This window comes from Rhinolophus ferrumequinum, chromosome 8, assembly GCF_004115265.2.
Source record: "Rhinolophus ferrumequinum isolate MPI-CBG mRhiFer1 chromosome 8, mRhiFer1_v1.p, whole genome shotgun sequence".
In the NCBI taxonomy this organism is placed as follows: domain Eukaryota; kingdom Metazoa; phylum Chordata; class Mammalia; order Chiroptera; family Rhinolophidae; genus Rhinolophus; species Rhinolophus ferrumequinum.
This window is the reverse complement of record NC_046291.1, coordinates 58,158,436-58,183,804: the sequence shown is the minus strand read 5'-3', so window position 1 is coordinate 58,183,804 and position 25,369 is coordinate 58,158,436. Positions and strand designations below refer to the sequence as shown.

Below are 25,369 nucleotides of genomic sequence, written 5' to 3'. Positions count from 1 at the left end.
GGAATGATGCACACATCATCTTGAAGGGAGAAGGGGCTGAAGGCACAATGTTTAGGGAAGACATCATGGCATTAGTCTGGGTGTGAGTTGATAAAGACCAGAACCAGTGGGAGTTAGGAATGAAGGACAGACCAAATCTGTATGTGTGTTTTTTTAATGGAGCATTTAGTATTTTGCTATAAATGAATAGTATGATAAAAATTCTGAAGCTAAATTTATCGATAATTTCCATTGTTGATGAGCAAACATTAGTGGAATGACTATCACAGTGACCTGTAAAAGATAGCTACATGAATTCTTTATCTGAATGGTCTTATTCTGAGGATAACCCAGTGTTATGTTCCCTACACTTCCAAGTTAAGACGTTCCGTTGAGCGTTTGGTCCCAGGAAACCTTGCTGTACTTTTGAGGAACCGGTATATCTTTTCCCTCATAATTAAGAGCTAAGAAGCGTGGGCAATCTTCCCTGAATGCCTGTCAGTTCCAAACCAGGCTTTCAGTTTAACCACTGCAGCTGTGTTGACTTTAGACTGTAATCTCTGTTTTCTCCTTTGTTGTTAATGCTCCTCCCCTTACTCTTCACTAATCCTACTGTCTAGGTTTCTCCTCTCCTCTACAAATGATTTTCAAAGAGACAAAGGAGAAGTACATTTAATAATTTAAAAGTACATTTAATAAAAGTACATTTCATAAGTAGCTTTCCCTCCTGTCTCCAGCCCGCTTCTTCCCTGAGCTCCAGCACAGCATTCTACATCTTGCTTGTATTTCACCCATCCTCTACCTGTACAGATGGTTCCAGCTAGCATCTCTTACATCCAACTTTCTACTTTATTTAAATGTGATCTTTGAGTCGAAAACAGCAGCATCACCTGGGAATTTTCCAGAAATGCAAATTCTTGGGCCTCATCCCAGAGTACAGCACCAGAAACTCTGGAGGTGGGGCCCAGCAATCTGTGTTTTAACAGGGTGAGTTTGACATGTGTTGAAGTTTGAGAGAATGATGTAATCTTGTCTTTCTTGCCCAGTCTATGTGTTCTCGTTCTAGCTCATGGTGTCTCTCATCCACTCTGCATATTTGCTCTGTTATTCTGGCAAATCCTTTATATACTTTTAGAGTAACTATACATTCTTGACAGAGCTTATGTATCGGTGTAGTTAATTATTACCCCACCACAGTCAGTGAAGCATTTATGGGTACCCTACCTCATGGTCTTTGGCAGGTCGTTGCTTGAGTGACTCTTGGCATACCAGACAACACCGGGTCCTGTCAATGGCCAGCTCTACTAAAAAACAGACTAGCACTGCTTTTCTGAGAAGATTGCAGCAGATAAACCAGAAGTACGCTGTTCTGTCCAATACATTAATCTTTGATTGAGTAGCTGTGTACAGTATGACTTCAGCAGAGGATTAGTTGGGGTTTTCTTGGTTGAATAACCTGGCTTTCAGAGTCCTTTTAGGAAAGATAGGAGGCAACAATTATTGCTTGACACCACTGGAAACAGAGGCAAGGCAGTCTACTTGTTCTGATATTTGAAGACGGTTCAAGTTAGGGTTGAGACTAAAGATTCTATTATAAGTGACATGGACAGGGACCCAATTCACACATTATACAGATGTCATCCAATCTGTTGTGCCTGCCTGGTTGCGGGCCATGAAAGAATTCATGAATCAGATTGAAATATAGAAGATTTATTAAAGAGAGTTGGCTGGGCAGAGTCTGCTGGAAACTGCTGCAAACTACTGCATTGAGTCTATTTGGTCTCAAGTTTTATGTTTTCCTGTAGTTGGGGGTGGGGGAAAGTGCAGTAAAGCTGATTATCACAACCTTTGCATGTGTTATGTAGATAACATGATTTTAAAAGCAGGTCTTATTTAGAATGCCAATACTCTGGGAGGATGGCAGAATCCTGTCCAAAGACCATCTTCCTTACAATGAATCCCACTGTGAGTGGTCCCTGTAGGATTTAGAACAGGAGCAGCAGAGTGAGGAGAAAGGGTCCAAAGAGACTGGGAAAGGGATGGGGCAGAAGAATGGAAGGGAGAGGAAGGAGGGGGTGCTGAAGCCTGGGGAGAAGAAAGTTCAGAGGCTGTTTAGGCCATGGGGGAACATGGGATAAGAGAATCAAGGAGGTTGGGGGAGGTGAACTGAGGAAATGTAGTCAAGCACATGTAGCATTGTTTTTTGGAGGTCCAGCTCTTGACTTAGGACTGTTAAGTCTTGGACACAGAAGGCCTCGGACTATGTTTGTAGACCTGGGCAGAAGAGGCCTGGTGTTAAAGTTAAGAGTTCCGTTGGCTGGCCAGACCTCCTGACATTTAACTTATATTGTGGCCAGGCAACATTACAGAAAAAAGATTATTAAAGAAGAGAGGTCAAATTAGAAGACAGCGAGAGTAGAGTCTTGGAGAATAGAGGGGCTACTTCCCATGACTGCAGAGCCAATGGTTCGTGATGTCTGGGCAGGAGATTGAGGAGCGTCCCCCTGCATCTCTGAAGGGTTCCTCCCACTCTGGTTACGGACTTAACCAGTGCTTTACCGCATACCCAAGAGGAAGCGAACGAGAGAAACCGACCAGTAGTTACGAGAGCATCCCCTGTACTAAGGAAGTGGGTCATGGACCAGCCTGTGGAATTCCCGGACGTCCCTAGGCATATCCACTTACCAACTGATGACCTGGTGAGTCACTGGAGGTGCTTCCCCAGAAGATCCAATAAAAGGAGAAAGTAGAGGAGATAGGGAATGAGAGAGAGTAAAAGGGGAGTCTCACACCATTTGGCTTTGGGATTACCTTTGGAGAGGATGTTGGGCTTTCAGTCCCACTGGAGAGTAGCCTCAGTCAGGGACCATCAGTTCCCATCTAACCCTTGGGGGATCCGAGAGAGACTTGTGCAAGGAAGAGGAAAGAGACCTACTAGTGTGTGTGGATTTGCCCTGGATGAGCTGCCGCTGCCAACTGTGCCACATGTTGGAGAGTAGATGTAACACAGGGTTAGCTCCCACTCCCCGACCAAGAACACAGGATATGGGGAGGCCAAAAAGGAACACCCACAGAGCCATAGGTAGGGGAGTCATACCACTATATTCTCGCTGGCGACTGGGTTGGAGACACAGGAAGCAGGAGCCGCAACCTGCCCTCCGCTTCTCTGCCAACCAATCAACCCACCCCCTAGCGTAACCACGGCAGTTATATTAGTGGCTAATGGCTAATCGGTAACAGCTGATGGCTACCCAGCCGTAGTGGATGGCCATCTGATTACAGCTGATGGCTTTCTAATAACCGAGCCAGCACCTTTCCACATGAGGCCAAGAGCCTGGAAACTGCTCTCTGGGACTCTGTCCCCACAGATACTATTCCCTCCCGTCTTTTTTAAAAAATAAATCAGCACTTTATAGGTTAAAATGTAGTGACAACTTCAAAAATTGGTTTAAAATCTTCAAATTGCTTTGTTAGGGTCAAACACTGGCAGGGAGGGAATGAGTTTCAGTGGAAATTTCTCATTAAATTGAGGCCGAAACTAGATGGTGGTGTTCTTAAAATTCTGAATGGTGGCAAAATAAAGTATCCTTGCAAAATATGTGAGTTTCTAAGGTTTAGTCTATCATGATTTGAAAGATGTTGGTAATCCATGCATTTAATAACTGGGTCCAAGGAACCTCATTCTACAGCTGATATGGAGGGGGGAAAAAACCCAGAACAAATATTTTTTTAGACATTATGGCAGTGCTCGGTTCCTACCAGGGGCTTTTTACTTACTTGAAGAGTCAAGGTTAACATATCTGAAGCAATACCCAAAGTATCAGATAATAGATGGTTAAGTGCTAACTTACGTTATCCTTGACGTACTTCTTTGTGTACACTCTTGGAAATCTCATCTCTCATGACTTCATCTAATAATTATGTAGGTCAGTGTTTCTCAGTCATGAGTAATGTAGGGCTAGACTGTTGCAAAATTTTCTTACATTCCCTCAGTATGCAATGAAAGAGTTATTATTTTACTAAAACATGTATCAATCTAAAATCAGGCACAAACCACTTAAGCTTATGATTTTTAAAAAATCATAAAATCAAATCTACAAATACAGAAAAGCTACATAGCCAATCGAATTTAAATTACTTTAGTGGCATGGATGATATTTTATTGAAGCACAAAAACCACTCAGAGCCTGAGCATGGTTCTGTCTGCTAAGGTGCAGTTTCCTTTGTTTTCAGTAGGCTTTTCTTACTATTCAAGACACAATGACTCAGCTTTCACCACTTCTTTATTCACACTACTGTAAAACTATCCTTTATACTATACTTCCTGAGGTTTTTTTTTTTTTGCCTTATCCTTTATGTACTTTCTGTGAGATTTTTTTCATTTTTTGCCTGTGATTTGTAGAAACACATCATGTGTGTATTAAGTCTGATTGTGATATTGTCTCACTATTTGGCAATAATTTATATGAATACTATGGATTGTCAACTTGATTGATATACAAATGAAAAGGAAAGAAATAAAATCTTGGGTGATACTTGATACAAGGTTGCCACCCAGATGGTCCCAAACTTTCTTGTTACTTTTAAAGATTGTCATAGATATGAAGACATGAAATCCTCATTAAGAGATATAAGAAACCCTCATTAAAAACTGAAGGCGGCTGTGGTGGACACAGCTGTGCCTCTGAGATCCCCTACAAGGAAGCAGGTGGTGCCCCAGCTACCAGCAGACAGCCTCGAGCTCTCAGTTCCTTTAGGGTTTGCTACGGTGCAAAGGGCTGCCGAGCCCAAGTGTGTGTCCTTCCACAGGTGCCCACCTTCAAGGGCTGATGCAGGCAGTGGTGATGATCCTCCATATTTCTCCTGAACACGGACAACTCTCATGGGCCGCATACACTCCAGACTCCCTGTGGACTTGGCTGAGGCTTTGTTGGCTTACACTGCAGTTCCACTTTTCCCTCCCGATCAGGCTTTCCTTCCCTCTCCCATTAGTTATGATCCCTAATAAATACCTTGTATGCCAAACTCCATCTTAGTATCTGCTTCTGGAGAATAGTCAACAAGAGCTCCCAAGAATCTCTCTGAGGACTGCCCCCCTCCCACCCCGCCCCAAGGAGTGAGAATGCCTCTTCTGTAGCCCTTAATCTTCTTGCAATCTTGTAGTCTGAAAGTTCAGATTCCAATTGTATATTCCTGCCAGAACTTCAGATTCAACAGGTCCAAAACTGATGCAAAATGATCTCTCCGGTTCCTGACTCAGAACAACTTGTTGTTTTTTTATTTTCCTCTTTTATAATTTATTTAATGGCACTACCGTCATATTCCTACAGGATCACAAATTGGGAGGTAATTTTGATTCCTCACACACCTTGCTCTATACAGTCAGTCTATTATTCATGCTCTTAACATGGGAGAGACTTCACTCATTTCTCCAGGGATTCACTTCCGTCTAAATAAAGGATGCTGCTGAAATTATAATGGAGAGCTTCACTTTGCTTTCAGAATATTGTCTCTAACGTTTCCCTTCCCTTCAATTCCATAGACTTTAAAAGACAAACCTTGCGTGTGGTTTTTTTCCCCATAAAGGACACATATACAAAACTCCAACCCATAATCATGTACTTATTTGAGAATCCAATACTTTGGCTCACATATTGAATAAGAGAATAATGCTTTGAGAAGATGGCAGCAAATGCCAAAGGCTTTACGTTTCCTTTTGCAATTAAGATCAGTGCCATCATGAAAACAAAACATTTATTTTGTCTCATTTTAAGATAAAAATACATTCAACTTTTTTCCTCCTTATCTTTCATATTGAACTAAAGAAAGCCAAGTCTTAATTAATGCCAAAGTAATAATTGTATACTATAGAGACTAAAACATGTGTGAATGTTATCATGCGGTTTAGAACTCTATGACAACATACATATTTTTAAAAGCAGTCCACTCATTGAAAGATACTGAGGTTTAAAACTGAAAATGGAGTTGTCAGTTGAAAATGAGAAACTGAGATGCTTGTGAGAGAGACATTGTCAGGAAAGCAGTAGAACATTTCCTGCCCGTGGGTGCAGTCTTGAGGATTTGTCACAGCCATCACGAATCCAACGACCATTACCACAGCACCAATGGGAAGCATGACACAGGACATTATCTTATCTGAGTGTGTCCTCGGTTCTTCAGAGAGTTTCAGATAACATGCTGATGGAATGATAAAAATTAGGGGAGCTGCACAGAGCACACCCTGCGTATTAAAAATGAGAAACAAGATAATGTTATCAGATGGAACATTCCTTGGAGAGTTTTTAAAAAAATTAACAAAATGTATTTGTCATTGCACATGTTAAAAGTTGCAAAGCCTTGGTTGAATCAAAGGAAAGAAAAATAATTCTAAGAAAAACTCAGAAATAGGTTTATTTTTTCATTTCTGATGATGTATTTACAAATGAGAAGCATAAAACAATATAAAATAAAATAAGACTAGAAAACATAATCAGAAAATAATATAGAAAATAAAAAAGACGGTAAAACTGACGCTGGCAAACTTGAAATATCTCATATTTTCAGTTATATCACATTACCTTGTGCTTTTAAAATTACTGTGTATCTATGATGCTGTTCTAATCTGAAAGATTTATTTGTCATTGTGTACAAGAAGGAGCTATTGGTAACTATATAAAGCATATTCTTTCCTCCTAAGTTTGTATGAAAGTAAGTGACTTTCTGTATGAGAAAGGAAAAGTATAACCCTCATGGCACTCAACATGAAATAGCATTTCTACATCATCTTTCAAGCAAAACTAAACACATTAATTACCCTAAAAAAATGACTAAATGACTATGACTCATTCACCCTCCCTCACATTAGCTTATGGATAAGTCCTCCAACCTGAGGGGGAATGTCAGATTGAAAATTATGGGAAGTGGTTTGTCTATTATAAAAATACCAAGAGTTACTAACTTCAAAAGAAAATAAACTTTCTCATAGAGGAGGCCAAATTTGCACTAGAAACTTTGCAAATACAATAATGTTAAAATTTAATGCATTTTAGGTAATATATTTTTCTAATTATATTAAATATTAATTATTAAACAAAATATAATATACATTATTAATAAAATATATTAAATACAATTTTATGACAAACAATATTGTCTTAAGTCATAAAATACAAGTTTTTTGTAATACACTCAATAGAAAAAGTGATATTGGTTTAGAATTAAAAGCAAGTTTTCCATAAAAATATGTGTTTTGCTATATTTGAAAAAGTTATTATGGAAATTTGTAAATATACAGAAATGTAAAAAGAGGAGTATAATGAAACCCTATAAACCTAACTCCTATGGTTTGAAAGCTTTTGACACATTATTTTGGTAATTTTAAATTTGAAAATGTTTTTCAAAAACGTGAAAGCTTTTTGACACAAATTTTCATAATTTGGTAAAATCATAGAAAACTGATTTTGAAATTGGATGATGTAAAAGAACATATTATACCTTAATGATAGTTTTAAAAGCAATAGTTTCTCAAGATCACTATTTACTAAAATTACTGTTTTATACTAAGTACCATCCTCATGCCAGAAATATTACAACTATCATTCCAAAAATAGAATTTGTTCCTGTTTTACAAAAACAGCAACTGTACAGAGAAATGGCCATTAAGGGGGGCACGTTATAAAATCCGACTAGCCAGGCAGCATCTAACATCTAGGGACGCATAGGAGGGACCACATTTCATAGAAAATATTTCTACAGTCAGAAATATAAGATTGAGAAAATACGAAGAGGCATCAAATTGTATTCTAGTTTAAAACATATATACAATATAATTTTGCCATTCATAGCACCTAAATACAAATAAATACCTACAATGGTACACAGGGTATAAAGGATTAATTTTCATGTGGCTACAATGAAATGAATGATGGATTCCTTGGGTTCTATCATGATACTTGGGCTCTACTGTGATGTTTTTTATGTTATGAGACATCCTGTAGAACACAGTCTGTGTTTATAATAATTATTACCCTGTGATTCCTTGGAAATAATTTTTGAAAACAGTGAAAAAGTAATGAAAACACAAATATACACATGTACATATATAAGTCTTTTCTCTTTATAGGAACAAACTATAATTCATTCGGAATTGGGGAGTGTAAAAGTTCTATCAGGATGAAACTGCTACCAGCTACTGCTAAGAAGCTGTCATCTATCAGTCAGCATTTTGGGACCCTTCCAAACCTAACTTGCTGGGCAGTGCAAAGCAATAGGTGTTCTGTTTATATTATAATTCTTAGGAGTTGAGAAAGTAGCAATTAGTGTAAAATCTATATAGCTGATGTTTGTACTGGAAGAAGTCCAGTTGGGTATCTTGTCTCGATAGCAGTTATTTTCTTAGTATTTGAAAGCTCAGTCTTGCTAGAGGTTGTTGTTAGGATGCAAAATCAAGTGTAAAATGATAGAGTAGTTCCATCTACTATACTCCTTATAAAGAAGTCCAGCTTATTTGCTCTATTTAATATAGCCTGGCTTGAGAATACACCACTGGCTTTGAAATAACTTTTGAAATTGCTTGACAGGACATAAATACTATAACTGTTTATTAAAGAGACAATAAAATATAGCCATATTTATAAAAGGACAGCACTGTCCTTTGATAATAACACTACTGATGCTAAGGCATTTTGCAGTTTGCCATAAGAAAATAACAGAAGGTGTTGAAGATTTTTATTGGCAATACAGGTTGAAAAAGTATCTGAATTCTCCTACCTGAACAGAAACCTCTCAAATGATGCAAGGAAGCTGAAATCTGAAGAAGAGAATGCTAACATATCTTTTAAATTCCTACTTTGTAATCAATTTGTACTCATGAAATGTATTCTTATAACTGAGAAAGAACCTCTCTCTAGCTCAGGAGGTCTTTGGCAACGTGGACCATGACTTGCTTACCCTGATGACTGAATCTCTACCTCGAGGCTCTCACTGGGTAACCGGCTGGCTTTGTTCCTTCCACCGTAAGCTGCACACAATGCTTGTTGGGCTGGTTACTCTGGCCACAGGCACCAGCTGCTTCATCTTTTCTCCTTTGTTGCAAGCAGAACCCATAGGGCCCAATTACCGCAGATGGCCTCTTTTCTCTAATAGCAACATCAGCGCTGAAATGCTGGAGTCTTACTACCAAGAATGGGACATATACTTACTATATTTGCTTCTAAAATGAATCCTGTAAAACTGAGGGTGCATTTGCTTTGGAAAAATATGTCACTGTTGTCCACTGCCATGAAAACAATGAAATAAAAGGGAAGCTAAATTCTAAATGGGGTTTTGCTTTTGATTAAATAACTAATGTGACCCTGAACAATTTATCCTATATTATTTTATTATACTAAGTAACAGCATTTCCCTAACTTTGCAAATTGGAGGTCTGATTCTATTACACATCTCACCTGTGAAGATCATTATTCGACTTGGTAATGATTCAGAAGCCATAATAGAAAAGAATTCCTAAAGTACTACAAACATTAACTAAGATAAAAGCTATTAGTTAAAAATTATGAATTTCGATGAAAAACTTTTAGTTTTATTTTATCTCGCAGTATTTATTTTAACCCATTATTAAAGTCTATCCATATATATTAAGCATTACTCTTAACCTCACAGGCAAACGCCATGCTTAGATTTTTAATTTAAAAAATGGATAGCAGAAGAAACATACTTATTTTATATAATTTTAAGCCTTATATTTAGGAAACCTCAGACTAGCATAATGATTAAAAATGTGGTTATGGGGTCTGAAAGCCTGTGTTCAAATCTTGATTCTGCCACTTAGCACTAGTGTGACCGATTTAATCACTCTGTGTCTCAGTTTCTTCATCTGTAAAATTAATACGATTAAGGAAGATAATGCATACAAAACACTTGGCAGAGAGTAAATACTCAATATATGTCAGCTCACATTGTCATTCTGAAGTGGAACACAACATGCTTTAGTTACTTCTAAAGGGTTGCATGATGTAGCCTACATTAGTTACTAAAAGAAATGATGCTTGATCTGGCTCTATTAAACGCAACAAATGCCCACACAAAAGGGAGTTGAGTAAAGACCTGAATATGTTATTGGGTATACCAAAAGACCTGTTGATTGGAAAAAAAACATGCGCTGAGGTGGTCTGAAAGAGAAAGGAGATCCTAGATTGTATTAATTCTTACAAAGTGCTTTAAAACTAGTGTAATTCTCTTGGGTCATTAGATCATAACAGACAATTTAGTACTCTTATTTAATATTTTAATGAATGTCTATATAACCAGGTTTCTAAAAATTGAAGGGTCTATAATCATGTTTTAAATTTTTAAAAATTGTCCACAGCCAGCTCATATTTTGACTTCATAACAGATATTTGCCAAATATTCTTTTCTGATTACATTACCAGGATTCTGTCTTAACCACAAAAATTTTTCAACGTAAGTACAAGAGAGAATATTTAATGGATTATGTGCTTACAATTTTGTTGTGCAAGTGTCAGGGTGATTAGCAATTAACAGGTGATGGTCAAATTTAAAAACTAAATCATTCCTGAAAAATAAGCAATATGTGTGTGTTTGGTTAACTTAACAAAAAGTTGTTAAGCTATCAAGATGTAGTGTATGGTCAGGCAGCTGATAAACATTTTCTCTCATATCAAAACCCTACAATATTAAAAAAGAAAAAAACAACAAAAAAACTTGTGAACTCAAATGAGACAGTTCACAAAATAAGATAACAGCTGGGAATCATTATGTTGATCATCTCCTCAGTGTAGCTGAAGGATTAGTTTTACTGTCAACACCAACAATTTTTTGTAACATTTAATTTCCTGATGTTACACTTAAGAATGTCTCCTGTCCAGGAGCATTTGTGGAAATAGTTTCGGAACTGTGGTCCCAAGGGGCAAATCACCCATGAAATAATTTGAGCACTGTGTTCTTAGTACTGTGCCAGAAACAGTAGAGAATGGAGAAGCAGCTAACTTCATTCTTCAAAGAGCTTATAATTTGGCAGGGAAGGAAAACTTATGGAGAGTTTAAACAATACACGAAACAAGATAACACATAAATCAAGTTAGTGCATTACGGTAGCCATCATCCATTTACAAAGATAAAGGTGGAAACATGAAATGATTTTGAGCAAACCTACTAGCCTTAGGCTTATGAAAATTGGGAAATAGGTACAAGTTACCTTTGATATTTATCCATCTCTCCCATGAGCTTTGTTCCCATTGCTGGTTTAATAGATGATTCCCCCAGTCCTGAGTGCTTTTGGGAAGTTGCCTACGCCATGCTGTCCACATGTTCTGCTACAAGAACAACTCTAATACTGTGCTCCTGACTGAATCTCCCACTGCCTTTGTCTGGAACTTCGAATCCAAATGGCGTCTGGAAGGAATAATGTCTTGGGCACTGACAATAATGCCTTCACCTATCCTTCAACTCTCAAGAGAATAAGTAAATAATGACTTGGGATCCCAACTGTAAAGCTGCCCTCCCTGTGGTTCATGACTAATACATGCTAAGTGCTGTGATTCTGAGTAGACATTCTATAAGGATTTGCAGAAGGGGTTGCCTAATGGCTCTGAAGTGGTAGATCCACTTTTATTCATGTCTTACCAAATGGCATCATTATCCTCGTTCCATAAAGCAGAACCAAGGAGTCATTATTGATGTGTCCCTCTATCTCCCCAATTCAATCCTTCACCAGATCCTGTCAATCTTTTCTCAAAAATGTCTTTTGGGAATCCATCTACTTCCCTCTCTCTTCCTCATCACCTATACAGCAGCTGAACTTTTATGTTTATTTGTGAGCTTGTAAGATCCATGAAAGCATGAATCCTTTCTGATTTCCTCCCATTACTATATCTTTATTGTGTGGCACATAATAATCTCTCTCTCCCTTTTTGTTCAAATATATATTTCAACAACAACAACAAATATATATATAGTCAATGAATAAATGCATTAGAAGTTTCACTAGACCTTAAATCTTCGTAAGATTTGGACAGAAATGAAAGGAAAATAGTAATTATAGGAAAGAAAAGCATGAGCCAAAGGATAAAAGAAAGAATTACCATGGCTTACTCATAGGCCAAAAATAAGATTGACTAGAGCTGAGGGTAGATTTTGGTTAAAACAAAAGTTTTCCATAGAAGGCATGGGGTCAGGATATAGAGGCAAAAGAATTTATGCTTGCTCTGGTAGGAAAGTAGAGAATTTTAAGCAGGATGGTGATAAATTGGAAGTGAAACTTAAATATGTGTTAGTTGAAGCAAAAAGCCAGTATTAATTCAGATGTGATATGATGAGGACCTAGATTTGGGAGATAGCAGTAGAGATTACAAGGGAAAGTTCTAGAGAGAGAAAACCTATTTTAAAGAAAGAGAACATGGGCATTGGTAAGTGAACGTCGAGTATGGATATCACTCTCTTCATTCACATATTTTAATGAATCGCTCTAGACCTATGTTTACTTGGCAAAGGAAATTCTAGACACATTTAAGTTATAGCTATTTTTAGCAATATCTATATATTACAGATAATAAAATATGAAAGAGTGCTTTAAACCAGGGTGTCTCAACTTCAGCACTTTGGACGTTTTGGGTTGGATAATTTTTTTGAGGTGGGGGCTGTCCTGTGCATTGTGAGATGCATAGCAGCATCCCTGGCTACTACCCACTAGATGCCAGTAGCACCTGCCTACCCAGTCATGACAACCAAAAATGTCTCTAGACATTGCTGAACGTCCTCTGGGGAAGGAGGGAGAAACATTTCCCCATTGGAGAATCACTGCTCTAAAAGTATATAGTGCTATAAAGTACATATTATCATCATTACAAACACGTGCTATCATACAACAAACATTTTCGATCCACTTCAGAAAGGGACACCTTTGTTAAGAAACATACATCTTAAAAAGAAATGCAAATGTTGTTTTTAAAGGGATATTTAGAAGGGAAGGAATACATCTTTAAATGTACTTACACTGAGTTCTAAAACTATTCCAAGGCAATCAATCAGCAACGACACGAGCGTGGCTGCAGTAATGATAACCACTGTTACGATCGTGTGGAAAACTGATGAAAGATTCCCACCAAAAAACACATTGGCAATTACCTGCCAAATAAACAGATTGTTTAGACAAAATTCTCAGACATGTGAAGGATTTAAGAGAGTAGTTCACATTATAGCACTTAGGACTGTATAAAATACTACCAATAAGGCAATCAATCAAATTTTAAGCCATATGAATGCCTTACCTTTTCCAATGTACTTACACACAGACACATACACACGTCAATAACAAGTATTCTTTGTTGAACTATTAGACAGGCAGTACATGCCATATTAATGTGTGAATAAATATATTTCTCAAGTGTAAGAGACCTTGGGAAGTTACCTTATACTTCTACCTTAAGTCCAACAAGGTTACCACTAAGAAAAACTACTGATGCTATTTAAATTATTTGAATGACCTGTAAGAAAGGAGTTACCACAATTTTCTTTAATAATACATGTGTAATATTCTTTACTAACAGGAAGTTAGTTTTATGTAATCTAAATCTTATTTGATACAAGTCTATTTTATCTTGTCTTTCTTCAACAAAAATGGAGAAAAGTTGATCACCGTTTTCCATTGATACTCCATTTAGGGAATCAATCAACAGTTACCTATTCTATGTTTCCTACTCTGTGATATGATTTGCAAAGAGAAAATGTCCAGAAGATGATTCCTATGCTCGGAAATTAACATCCTAACTGGAGAAATCCAAACAAGCTAATGGAACAAATGGTGATCAATTTATGACAGGATAAAGATGATCAAATAGAATTTAGAACTAGAAGGATCTTTACTTATCTAGATCTGTCTTCCTTATAGTAATCAGCTTTAAGGCATTCCTGAAATGTGCTTGTCCTAACCTGGCTTGAGGTGGAGCTTGAAACAGGGATAGGATTTAGAGCAGAATTATAGACCCAGGCAACAGTGTGAAAAAGAGCAGAGGCAAGAATAGGAAAGATACCTATGGAGGGCAAGGAGGAGACAGTTTGAGAAAGGTGATAACTGTCTGAAAAAAAAACCATGAAGTAAGAGTAGGAAATGGTAGGAGAGGGTCAGAAGTTAGGGGACCTTAATGAAGCCAACTCTCCAAGCTGCGAAGAGTAACATTCCCCTTAGACTGGATACTACAGTGACTCTGCTAATAATTTAATGAGGAATACTAATAACTTTTACATGTTTATGATTTTACAATTGGTGATATTTTTCCAAATATTATCTTATTTAAAATGCATTCATATAAATGCCTCTAAGATAGGACTGTAACAGTGGGAAATCACTCAGTGAGGCAGGCTGGTGAGTATTATTTATTAGGGGTAGATAGGCTTTTTGGTAGTCTTGTATGTGGCTGCCTACGTACCTATGAATAGAAATGGCTTTGATAGATTTATGCCAATATTTTATTTATTTATTTATTTATTTATTTATTTATTTATTTATTTATTTATTTATTTATTTATTTATGGTGTGCAGAAAGGAGAAAAAGAGAAAGGAAATAAATGGGTGAGGTACTAGGTTCCTCAGCCTAGTTTTTGCTACCATGGCAGAGATCTTGATTTAGTTCTGTCTTTGTGTGGTGGCAGTAGAAAGGAAACACGAGTTCCAAGTACTGTAGACATAAGCTGTGCAGGTGGGGTGACTCAGACCGTCCACAGGCAGCTCACCAGAAACCACATGAGAATGCACCATCTGTTACTGCTGATCTAGAGATCAGATTTGAACCTAAAGTACTGGGCAGAAGCTAAGCGAAAACCATTTCCTGCATCCAACAATAGTTAGCAAAAATTTTAAAGGCTCCTAAATTAAAAAAAAAAATCTTCACAAAGGAGAGTTCAGTCTAGGTCTTCCTTACATTCAAGGTGGAGACCTGGCCTGTGAGTTGTACGTTTGTCAGCGAGGACAAACGCTAATTGTAAAGGACATACATAGTGCTGAACATTTCCTTATTCCGTTTCCCTGTGCAGTTCCTTATGCCCATAAGGTAAGCACTGGTCTGCTTCTAGAAGCCTGCCGATTTAGTTGGTTAGTGTATTTAAAGCTCTGCAGGGGTTTCACTTCACACATTAGACCCTTTCACATGGTGTACTGTGTAAACAGCCTCTAGCAATAGATCCTAAGACTAATCCTTTTTCAGCAAGATTCCTGAAAGAACCACTGTGAAGCAGGATCATGTTTCTCTGCTAACTGGTACAGTGGATTTTTAGCTGACTTGCATAAGGCACTCCTGACAAGCCATGTTATCCAATGTTACACAAAAAGGATTAGTTCTCTTTCACCTAATCTTTCTCTACAAATCCAGGAGGGCTATATAAACAACTTAACTTGGAATGGACTTTATAAGTGAAATATACATACATATATATATATAGATATATATACACACATATATATATGTGTGTGTGTGTATATATGTATGTATATGTATGTATATGTGTATATACATATATATGTATGTATATACTATCTACATTATTTTATATGGTATGTAAATATAAATAAATATATATAAACAAACAAATGAAATATATCAGTAAAACTAAAGGTTTAAATTTAATTTTGCTTTTCCATAGAAAATAAAATAGTTTTAAAAAATAACAAAACTGATCAGATTGCGTTCTATTGTGCCTTTAATCCATGTTGACTTAGAAAACATCTTAGAAAAAGACAACATTTTAAAACATGTTTTAAAACTTAGTACTTAATTTCTCAGTAAGAATGGCTTAAAAAAAAAGTAGTTTACCTTTTTAAAGGCTGGCATTCATTTTGGAATGTAGTTGTATAAATATTTATACTTATGCTAATATAAACTAAAGCACCAACTCTGATTTTCAAATCCAACTTTAGGAAAAACATCTTGCAAACACTGAATACAAATTTATCTTTAAACTGATTGAAAGGAAAATTTCATAAATTATATTACTTCTCATGCACTCAGGAATGTGCAGAATTGAATCATTTACAAATCTTCCTAAATAAATGTGGTAGAGAGATCACCTAGGTAAAGTGATGGAAAGGAATTGTGCTTACCTCTCTAGTTACAAAGCACTCGATGGGGTACGTTAAAAGGACAGTGACTCCATAACAAAACCTTCCAAATGTTACCAGGTCATCATTTCTGCAATAATTTTCGAATAAGTCGCCTAGAGAAGGATATAAAATATATTTATTTAACAGATACTAGATATTTCATATAAATATCTAATAAATGAGACATTGGATATTTATTATGTAAGTGAAGCTACATAAACTTTATTTAATTAATAGAATGGATTGCCAAGTCTAAACATAAGTTTTTGAATCCCATAACTATATAATTAGTGACTGATATTAGAACTAGTACATGTTCCACTTGAAGATGAATTCATCTCTAATAGTTTTCCTTTTATTTTCATTGTTTGTTTTGGTAGACTTGGCCTAAATTTGTATAAGCTTCTGAAAAGTACTTTTTATCTATTGTCTTCTTACACCAGAATCAACTCCGTTCTTGTGCATTGGTTTTATAAACTTGCTTCTGGTCTTTGTTTCTGGTAAGTGACTTCATTATTTTAAAAAAAGTCTTTTAAAATAAACAAATTTCCTTTTGAAATGCTATTCATAGATCAAGGACAATCTTGAAAGGAAGAGTGGACCATTGCATCTGGGGAGCTGAATTTCCTGTGTATCACACTATAGGGTTTAATCACAAACTTAGGGCCACAGCAAGAAATTCCAAACATATATTATGTTTCACGATATCTGATAAACCCAAGTGTAAATGCACTGATTCAAAAATGTGAAAATATGGAAGAGCATTATATTTCATTAGTTCCATACCAAACAATAGACCATATATATCTCGGACCAATTCTTATTTAGAGACTGTGTTTTCTCAGACACCTACCGTATGAAGACATACAGGGATCTAATAAGGGCACAAAAGTCATGTCAGCAAAAAAAAGTTGCCCAATGTTGAAACAAAGGATATTTGGGTCTGTTTCTTTCCTAAATATAACGTGCTTACATTTTAAAATTTCTGTTGCATTTTTCACTAGACTGAATAGAAAATTAGATCAGAGTCACAGACTACCACACTGTTTAAAAAGAAAACAAACAAGAATACTTTTGTACTTTCTTTTTTTCATTAAAAAGCTAAACGACTTGCCTCTTCCTAAGACTTAAGTGACTCTTGTCTCCGCCCACCATCCACTAGAACAAATGTGTATTACTTTCTAGTGTCCCTTTGGGGCAGAAGGGGATTAAACCACAGAGCAGTAGTGGTAGAGACTTGTTTCAAGATTGATTGAAAAGGTTCCAGCACTCTAAGAAAAAAGGACGGATGCTCCCCTTCACTAACCTCTACTGAAAAATGAGACTGACACCTTTTCAAAAGTCACTGGGAGTGTTAAGAACAATCTAGAGTGATTGCCTCCTCTCAAGCTGGAATTTATCTATTGAAAAGGAAAAAGAGAAGCAGCACACCCTTTGCACAAACAAGACTAGATTTGCCTAAGGTGAAATGGCCTAAAGAAACAATGTCAGCTAATTCTAGCTTGAGTCTAAGTGTATTTTAGGGAATTATAGCTGGGGGCGTGGGGGTGAGGGTGGGGGAGGGGAGGAGGACCCAAATCAACTTGTCAGTTTTGTTATATAAAGATTTAATTATATCTGAGCAATTACCACTGATAAAAACACCAGGAAGGTGTGACTAAGAAAAGGGTTTATGACTTACAAAGAAGGCATTTAAAAATCAAGGTTTTGTACAGATCAGAGCCTACAGGCCGTTCATCCTGGCAAAAATAGTGATACATGGCAATGCTTGAAACAAAATTCTTATCAAGACTTTCAAGGTATTTCAGTTTTGCACTCTAATGGTACCTGCTTGTACTTACTATGTTTTTTTACTGGATTGGAGTTATGCTAATTACTCTGTTTTGAAGCCATCTTTATTTCTTGAGAAATATTTGTCTATAATCATAGTTACCTGTAAAGTCTATTTGAAAGAATGCACTATTCACCCAGATTTCAATGTCATCAGAAAACTAGGCCAAGAGGAGCAGGAGGCTGAGACAGCTTTTATTGGGTCACACTTAACCATAATGGGGTAGGCAGCAGGGTAAAATAGAAAAGCAAATTTGACTGGAAGTCAGGATATTTGTTTTCTACTTTGTCAGCAGCCAGCTTGGGCAAGTTAATTTCTCCTCTTTGTGTTATAAGCAGGGAGTAAAGCTAGTTATTCCACTTACCATCTTAGGGTTGTTTGAAGGTCAAATGAGATAATAAACCTGCAAAAGCTGTGAGATGCACGAAGCAGAGCATTCAACAGGCTGTCAGAATACCCCAAATATTACGTTACATAGATGAGTGAATGTAAGGGTCAAAGGAAAAGAAGAGACAACCACACAGTGGTTGGGTCTGAGTGAATATTAGAAAAGGGAAGGAAGTTTGATGTGTGGCACTGGCGGGGGAGGGTGGACGGAAGGGGCTAGTTTTGTGGGAAAGATGATGTTTTATGTTTAAGGCAAGAATGGGACAACTAAGTAGAAATGTCCTGCAGGCAAGAGTCTGGAGGTAAAAAGGAAGGTCTGGACTAGCATTAAAATAATGAAAATCTCCAGAGAATTTGTGGAGAGGGGTGAAAACGGCAACTTGCCTGAGACAGTTAATGGGGGGGGGTGGGGTGTGTGTGTGTGTGGAAAGGGTGGGAGGTAGGAGGAGGGCATAGGTAGAGAGGAGGTGGGAAAAAGCAAAGATGAATTGCTCGTAGAGGAAAAATATCAACAGAAAGAATGATTGTATGGTAGTGCTCTTTTCTCTACCGGAGGAAAGAATGTTCATAACTGTTAAGTGATTCAGAGAGGTCCAAGAGAATCAGAACCAAGAAGATTAGCAGCTTTGAAGATGGGGAGGATATTGCTGCAGTGGAGTAGTAGAGAGGGATGCCAGAATTCATGTGCTTTGAAGCGAAAGCATGGAAGGAGAGAGAATGGCCTACAGAAATAAGCTCAGCAGTGTAAAAAGGAGAAAATTAGGAAACGGAAACAGCAGACAGGCAGGAAAGTAGAGGAGAAAATGGGTAGAAGAGATAGTGATAATTCGAAGTAGAACACTGGGTATAATTGTACCTAAATTGAGAAAGGATGGCACCACACCATATGGATACCAAAATCTGGGAAGACTGCACCTCTCATTTACCTTGGGTGAAGCCAGTAAATGTCAAGTAGCCACATGTAGCAAAGAGAATACTGATAAATACAGAAACCAAGGTGGACACATGGATGATACAGGACCACTTAGCTACTGTGGGTTCTTCCAAAGAACCATAAACTAAGAAGCAGTTATGGTGGCAAATAAATGCTGGGGGAGAAAACAAACAAAAAAAGAGCATTATTAAAGCAAACACTAGCGTTCCCTTTACTTTTGAAAACCATAGGTGTATGCTACTGCGTTTCCCTAAAAATAAGACCAAAAAATAAGCCCGAGCATGATTTTTCAGGAGGACATCCCCTGAACATAAACCCTAATGAGTCTTTTGGAGCAAAAATTAATATAAGATCCGGTTTTATTTTCAGGGAAACACAGTACTTTGGAATGCTAATGAACTAAAGTTCAAATATACTAATTTACTGCATATGTCACAAAATCATCTTTCTAACTAACAGCTTTGGGAATGAGAAATTTCATTCACATTAGACTGTGCAGTTTTTTCATGCCACTCTTTATATAAAGCAGGCCTGTTCAATTTTCTCTCCCATTTTCCATTTCCTAATGGCCTTTCTAATTTTAAGGGGAAACCTAAACGACACAATATTTTCAGTCCAACGCTTCCTTTCCAATCTGGGATATAAAGGATTAGTAATTTGTAATACTTTTTTTTTTTAGCAATTTGTAAAACTTTATGTGCAAGGTTTTGAAGTCCATAATATTGCTAGATTTTCAAGTGAAGAAACACGAGGACTTTAACGAGTTTTCTGCATGAAAAAGAGACTTGTCCAAATTGAAGCAAATTTTAGTGAAGAATGAGAAAAGTTTGAGCCTAATTTTATGTTGGCACAAACTGGATCATATGCTGCTAATAGGATGTCTGAAACTTAGGACATCTGTTCTCTAGACACAAATATAAACCACAGCACTTTCTCATTATACAGAAGAGTCCACATTGAGAAAGTGCCTTTGGAAACACATACTCACCAAATGACATAACACCAATAGCCTGAATGGCACTGGGTTTTGCAAATACCCAGGCATCTTCTGTTTTTGGTCTACAAGAGAAATGAGTTAATTTGATCAATGAGTAAACATACAAGCATAAGTATATCAGAAAACAAGAAATGCTGTCACAATATAAATTGAACCCCTTTCAGTCAGAAATTACTAAGGGGTCTCCCTTAATCTTATTTAATTGTGAATAAATTTCCCAGGAATATCAATGTTATCTGTTAGTCCCCCATTACATGAGAAGACTCTATTTTTACATATTTAAAATATCCATTGACAACTTAATTTTGTGACTTCACTTACTCATCAATTTAACATTTGTTGTGCACTTATTTGAAATACTCACTGAGGGAGCTAGGACAATTAATAATGCAGTACTCCTCCTCAACTAATTAATATTACCCTTTATTCCCCTTTTACTCATTTTTCTGGGCTCATTCTACCCAAGGAAATTCACAGTTGGCACTACAGTTTAGTGAGGAAGATAGGCATGAATATGAATCAATGATGTACTTAATTAGCTATGCTCTGGGAACTATCCTATGTTATCTCAATCCTCAAAATAACACTTAAGTACTATTATCTTCCTTTAATACATTAGGAGAGTAAAGCTCTGGGTGGTGACATAACTTGTGAAGCTTTCACAGACAGTAAATAAAGACGTTAAGATTTGTCTCCTTGGTTTGTCCGTCCCAAAATGTCTTCCATCCTGAACTCTCAGTGGCTTCAAATTTCCAGCTGTGGATATACTTCTCTCAAACAGGTTTTGGAAACACGCACACTTAAAATAACTTGAAGAAGCTTATTTCTTAGTGGAATTAAAATATTTGCCAGCGTGTCTATTGGCAGAGATTGGTTTCCCTGATTAATACACCCTCGAGTAATGGTGAAGAGCACAGGCTCCAGGTCAGACAGCCTGTGTTGGTCTTCGGTCCTCTTCCACTTATTAGCTGTGTGATCTTAGGTAAGTTACTTAACCTTTCTGTGCTTCAGTTTTGATATCTATAAAATGGGGATGACAATAATAGCACTTAATTGAGTTATTGTGTGAGTTAAGTGATGCAAAACTTCTGAGGGCCTAGCACATATTAAGTGTTCAATACACAGTCACTCGTATTATCAGCTTACGTATTAGTATTGTTTTTATTCCCTGTCATTTAATAAAATATAGCAAAAAGTCTAAAAGTATCGCCAGCTTCCCTGAAAAGAAAAGACTGTCGCAAGACTGAAAGAATGCATGAAATTGGAAGAGGTGAACAGGGAAGGAAAGTCCTAGAAAAAGTATAAAGGTATATGATTAACTCTCGATGTAAAGTAGACACAAAAAAGTTCCATTTTTTTTGTCAAAGTTAGTGGGATTTTATGCATTATATCATTTCTTTCCACATTCGAAACAAGCAGTTACAGACAAAGGAACTAGCTAGCCGACAAGGGAGGCGCCAGCTGTCACAAGCTTTGCTCCTCTTCCCTAGTTTGAGTGGGGCTGCTGCCACCTGCTGCCTCCACTGCTCTTACTGCAATGAACATGAACTGCTAGCAGCGTACCTGTTAAATCCCAATGTGAATGTAGGAAGGTACATATTTTATCCATGGTCCTTACATTTCTTTTTTGAAAAGGAAGTACTAACAGTTGTAGACACTTGGAGATCTTTAATTTTCTGTCTGTCTCAAAAGATCTCCTTTCCCTGTAAAGGTACTGGCATGTGAAAAAAACTCATTTTTCTCTTTGGTATAGATTGTAGTGGTGTCATACTTTTCAACTCTTACATTAGTAATGAAAACATAGGAGTTTGATTTTATTTGTCTTCTTAAATTTTTAAAAAATTTCCTGGTCAATATGGTTCCTTGAGTATATTCCTGGCAAAGATGGAGTGTGAAACAGTACCTAGAGATAATTTGGGGTTTTCTGTGTTCATGTTAATGATGCTGATTTTATAAGATGGAAAGTATCCAAAAAGATGTCACAGACAGGCAAATAATGTGTACCCAAATCTAAGGAAAGAGTAGGAAGAGACAATGAATATAGCTTTGCTATCTTTTGTAAAATAGTTTATCATTGAATTCCAGAAACAACCATTTCCACAGGAAAAAAAAGAGAAAGTTTTTTGGTACATTTTGTGAGGCTCTGAAGCCTTGATACCCAAAGTGGATGAGAAAACGAAGTCATAGATTGCTCTGACTCTAGACTAGAGATGCTGAAATAGAAAATGAAATATTATAAAATGCAATCAAGACAATGTATAAGAAAACAACAAACAACAACACCAAAACAACACCCATGACCAAGAAGAGTTTTTTCAATAAATGCAAGGGTAGTTCAATAACAGAAAAGACTATTAATATAACTCATCACATTAATAGGTTAATGGAGAAAAAAGGATTACCATTTCAAAAATTGTGAAAAAGCCTACAATGAACTATTTATTACGATAAGCATGTGAAAGCGAGATGTTAATAAAATAGAACTTCCTTAACCTAGTAAGAATATCCACCAAAACTTACAGCAAATGACATAGTTAGGAGTGAAAAGTTAGAAACATTACAAATAAAGGCAGAAGCCAGATAAGGATGTTCACTATCATGGCTTTCAGAATACATTACAGGAATTCCTACCTAATAAAATAAGAAGTGATAAAATATGTAATAACTAAAAAGTAATAAATGTATTGTACCCAATATGATAATGTACACAGAAAATTCAGGGGAATCTACTGACAAGCTATTGGAGTATTTAGCAAGGTTACTGGATACAAACTCAATATACATAAATTAATAGGATTTTGGCACACAAATAACAACCAATAAAATTGTTTTTCAAACGTCAGTGACAACAAAAATACTAAATATTTTTAAAGATGTCCATAATCTTAATAGAATGATATAATTTTATTGAAAGGTACAAATAATTAGAGAAATATACCATATTCACACACATGAATGGGAAAACTCAATCTCATGTAGATGTCAATTCTCCCCAAATTAACATTTAAATTCAAAGAATAAAATATGATAATGAGAGTGAAAATAATTTAAAAAAAACCCATAAAAGCAAAACCATAAAGGTAAAGATTGATACACTTAATAAAATTAATTAAAGGTAAATATAAAATGTCTGTATAATAAAACAATCCATATACCAAGTTGAAGACAAGTGAAAAATTGGGAGATGAGATTTGTCATGCATATAAACTAGAAAAGATTATTACCTAGTATACTAAACACTCCTGAAAATTAATAAGAAAAAGATATACCAATGAGCAATGGACAGCCATCAATTTATAGAAAAGGAAATGAGAATAGCTAATAAATATGGTACAAGTCCCTCCTTAATAATTAGAGAAATTAAAACGAACCCCATAAAAAAGAGCATTTTATATATCTAACTCAACAATAGCAATGTTGATAAATTCCTGGGAAAGGACAACTTGCAATTATTATAGAAGGAACTGTAAATTGTAAAACACTTTGGAGAAGAATTTGGCAATGTCTAGTAAAGCTGAACTTAGTCAAAGCTTGTAAGCAAACACTTATATTTTTAGGTACATACCCTAGGCTAGGGAAATACACACATGCACCAAGAAATATGGATAAGAATGTTCACTGCCGCATTGTTTATATTAGCCAAATTTTGGAAATAATCTCAATGTCCAGCAATAGAATAGATAAATAAGTTCATAAGTAAAATATGACATAATCATAAATTTGTGTGCTATAGAGCAATTGAAAAGATTCACCCAGTGCTAACTGTAACAAAGTGGAAATACATGGATTGCAATATTGAGGGGAAAAAATGGTTACGGATATTTTATAAACATACTATTCAATACTATATATTGTTATCAATACATAAATGCATAGTGTAAATATAAAAACATGAACAGGAATGATTCAAACCAATTTAAACATAATATTATGTGTAAATATAGTTACCTTTATTGTTTAAATATAGTTACCTTTAGGGAAAGAGAAATGAATCAAATTTTAAATATGATAGTCTATTGCTCATAAAGATTGTAAGCAAGTATAGAAAATTATTTTAAAAAAATATAGGCCAATTTCCTGTTTCCTGAACTTTATGTAATTATACAATGTTTTGTACATAAAACTCCTCTGGATCTGAACTTAATTTTTAACCTTAAACTTCCATAAATACTCTATAACTGAAACTACATTCTTCCTGCTTTCCAATCACTCATTCAATTCATTCAATTTTCAGCAAATATTTGTTGAGCACCATTTATGTGGCAAGTACTCTTATAATCACTGGGAATACTGCAGAAAAAAGGACAGAAGAGGTCAACTATCTTGGTTTATATTCTATATTGTAACCTAGAACAGCACCAAACAGCATTTTCTGTGATGATGAAAATCTTCTGTATCTATGCTGTCCAATATGGTTACCACTAAACACATGTGGCTTTTGAGCATTTGCAATTACGACTAGTGCGACCGAGGAATTAATTTTATATTTTATTAAATTTTATCTAATTTAAATTTAAGGAGCCACACATGGCTAGTTGTTTCTATATTGTACGACACAGATCTACAAGGCGTCATGTCGGTAATTTTTGTTTCAGAAAACCTAATTACCTTCTAATAGTTGAAAAGAATTATGGAAATTGCCTAAAGAGGTTTAATTTTTCCTATAGTGTAGCTTATGCCATAAATTTCAGCTACTATTTACCTCTTGAACTTTCTGAGAGGCGAGTTGAAGAATGGGGGATTTGAGTATAACAATAAACATAAGAATACTTTGCTAACTTATAAAGACCATGGATATTAGAGAATTTTCAAAACAAACAAGAAAGCAAAAAAACAACAAACTAGGATAAATTGAAATTGTCATTATGAATAGGGACCAGGGGAAAAGACATAGTACATGGTAGTCATATTGAAATGAATCAACTGAATAAAATTTAATTTATTATGAAATGATTAAATGACGGGATGAGTGCTTTAAAAAAATTTGAAAGAATAATTCACCATAGATTACCTGTAAACAAGGCATGGCTTTCAAATGAATATTCAAATTCAAACATATTAATTAACATGTAACTCTTTTGGAGTATTTCTTTTGTACAGAGTGGGGTGAGTTTTCTTCTAAAGAAAACC

The 25,369-nt window shown here is 36.0% G+C and overlaps 1 protein-coding gene across 4 annotated transcripts in view; it reads right to left on the bottom strand.

Moving 5' to 3' along the window:
• Window positions 1-5,267: 5,267 nt before the first annotated feature.
• Window positions 5,268-25,369, bottom strand: part of SLC38A11 (solute carrier family 38 member 11) — a 50,317-nt gene continuing 30,215 nt past the window's right edge. For 2 of the 4 annotated variants that reach the window (XM_033112371.1, XM_033112372.1), the window contains exons 9-13: window positions 20,231-20,301; window positions 19,235-19,396; window positions 16,091-16,203; window positions 12,991-13,122; window positions 5,268-6,220 (exon numbers count right to left, since the gene is read on the bottom strand). In XM_033112371.1, coding sequence (XP_032968262.1) covers window positions 5,927-6,220; window positions 12,991-13,122; window positions 16,091-16,203; window positions 19,235-19,396; window positions 20,231-20,301 — 772 coding nt within the window. In that variant the 3' untranslated portion in view covers window positions 5,268-5,926. The remainder of the gene's footprint in view (window positions 6,221-12,990; window positions 13,123-16,090; window positions 16,204-19,234; window positions 19,397-20,230; window positions 20,302-25,369) is intronic. The other 2 variants (XM_033112373.1, XM_033112374.1) reach the window with 2 other exon arrangements.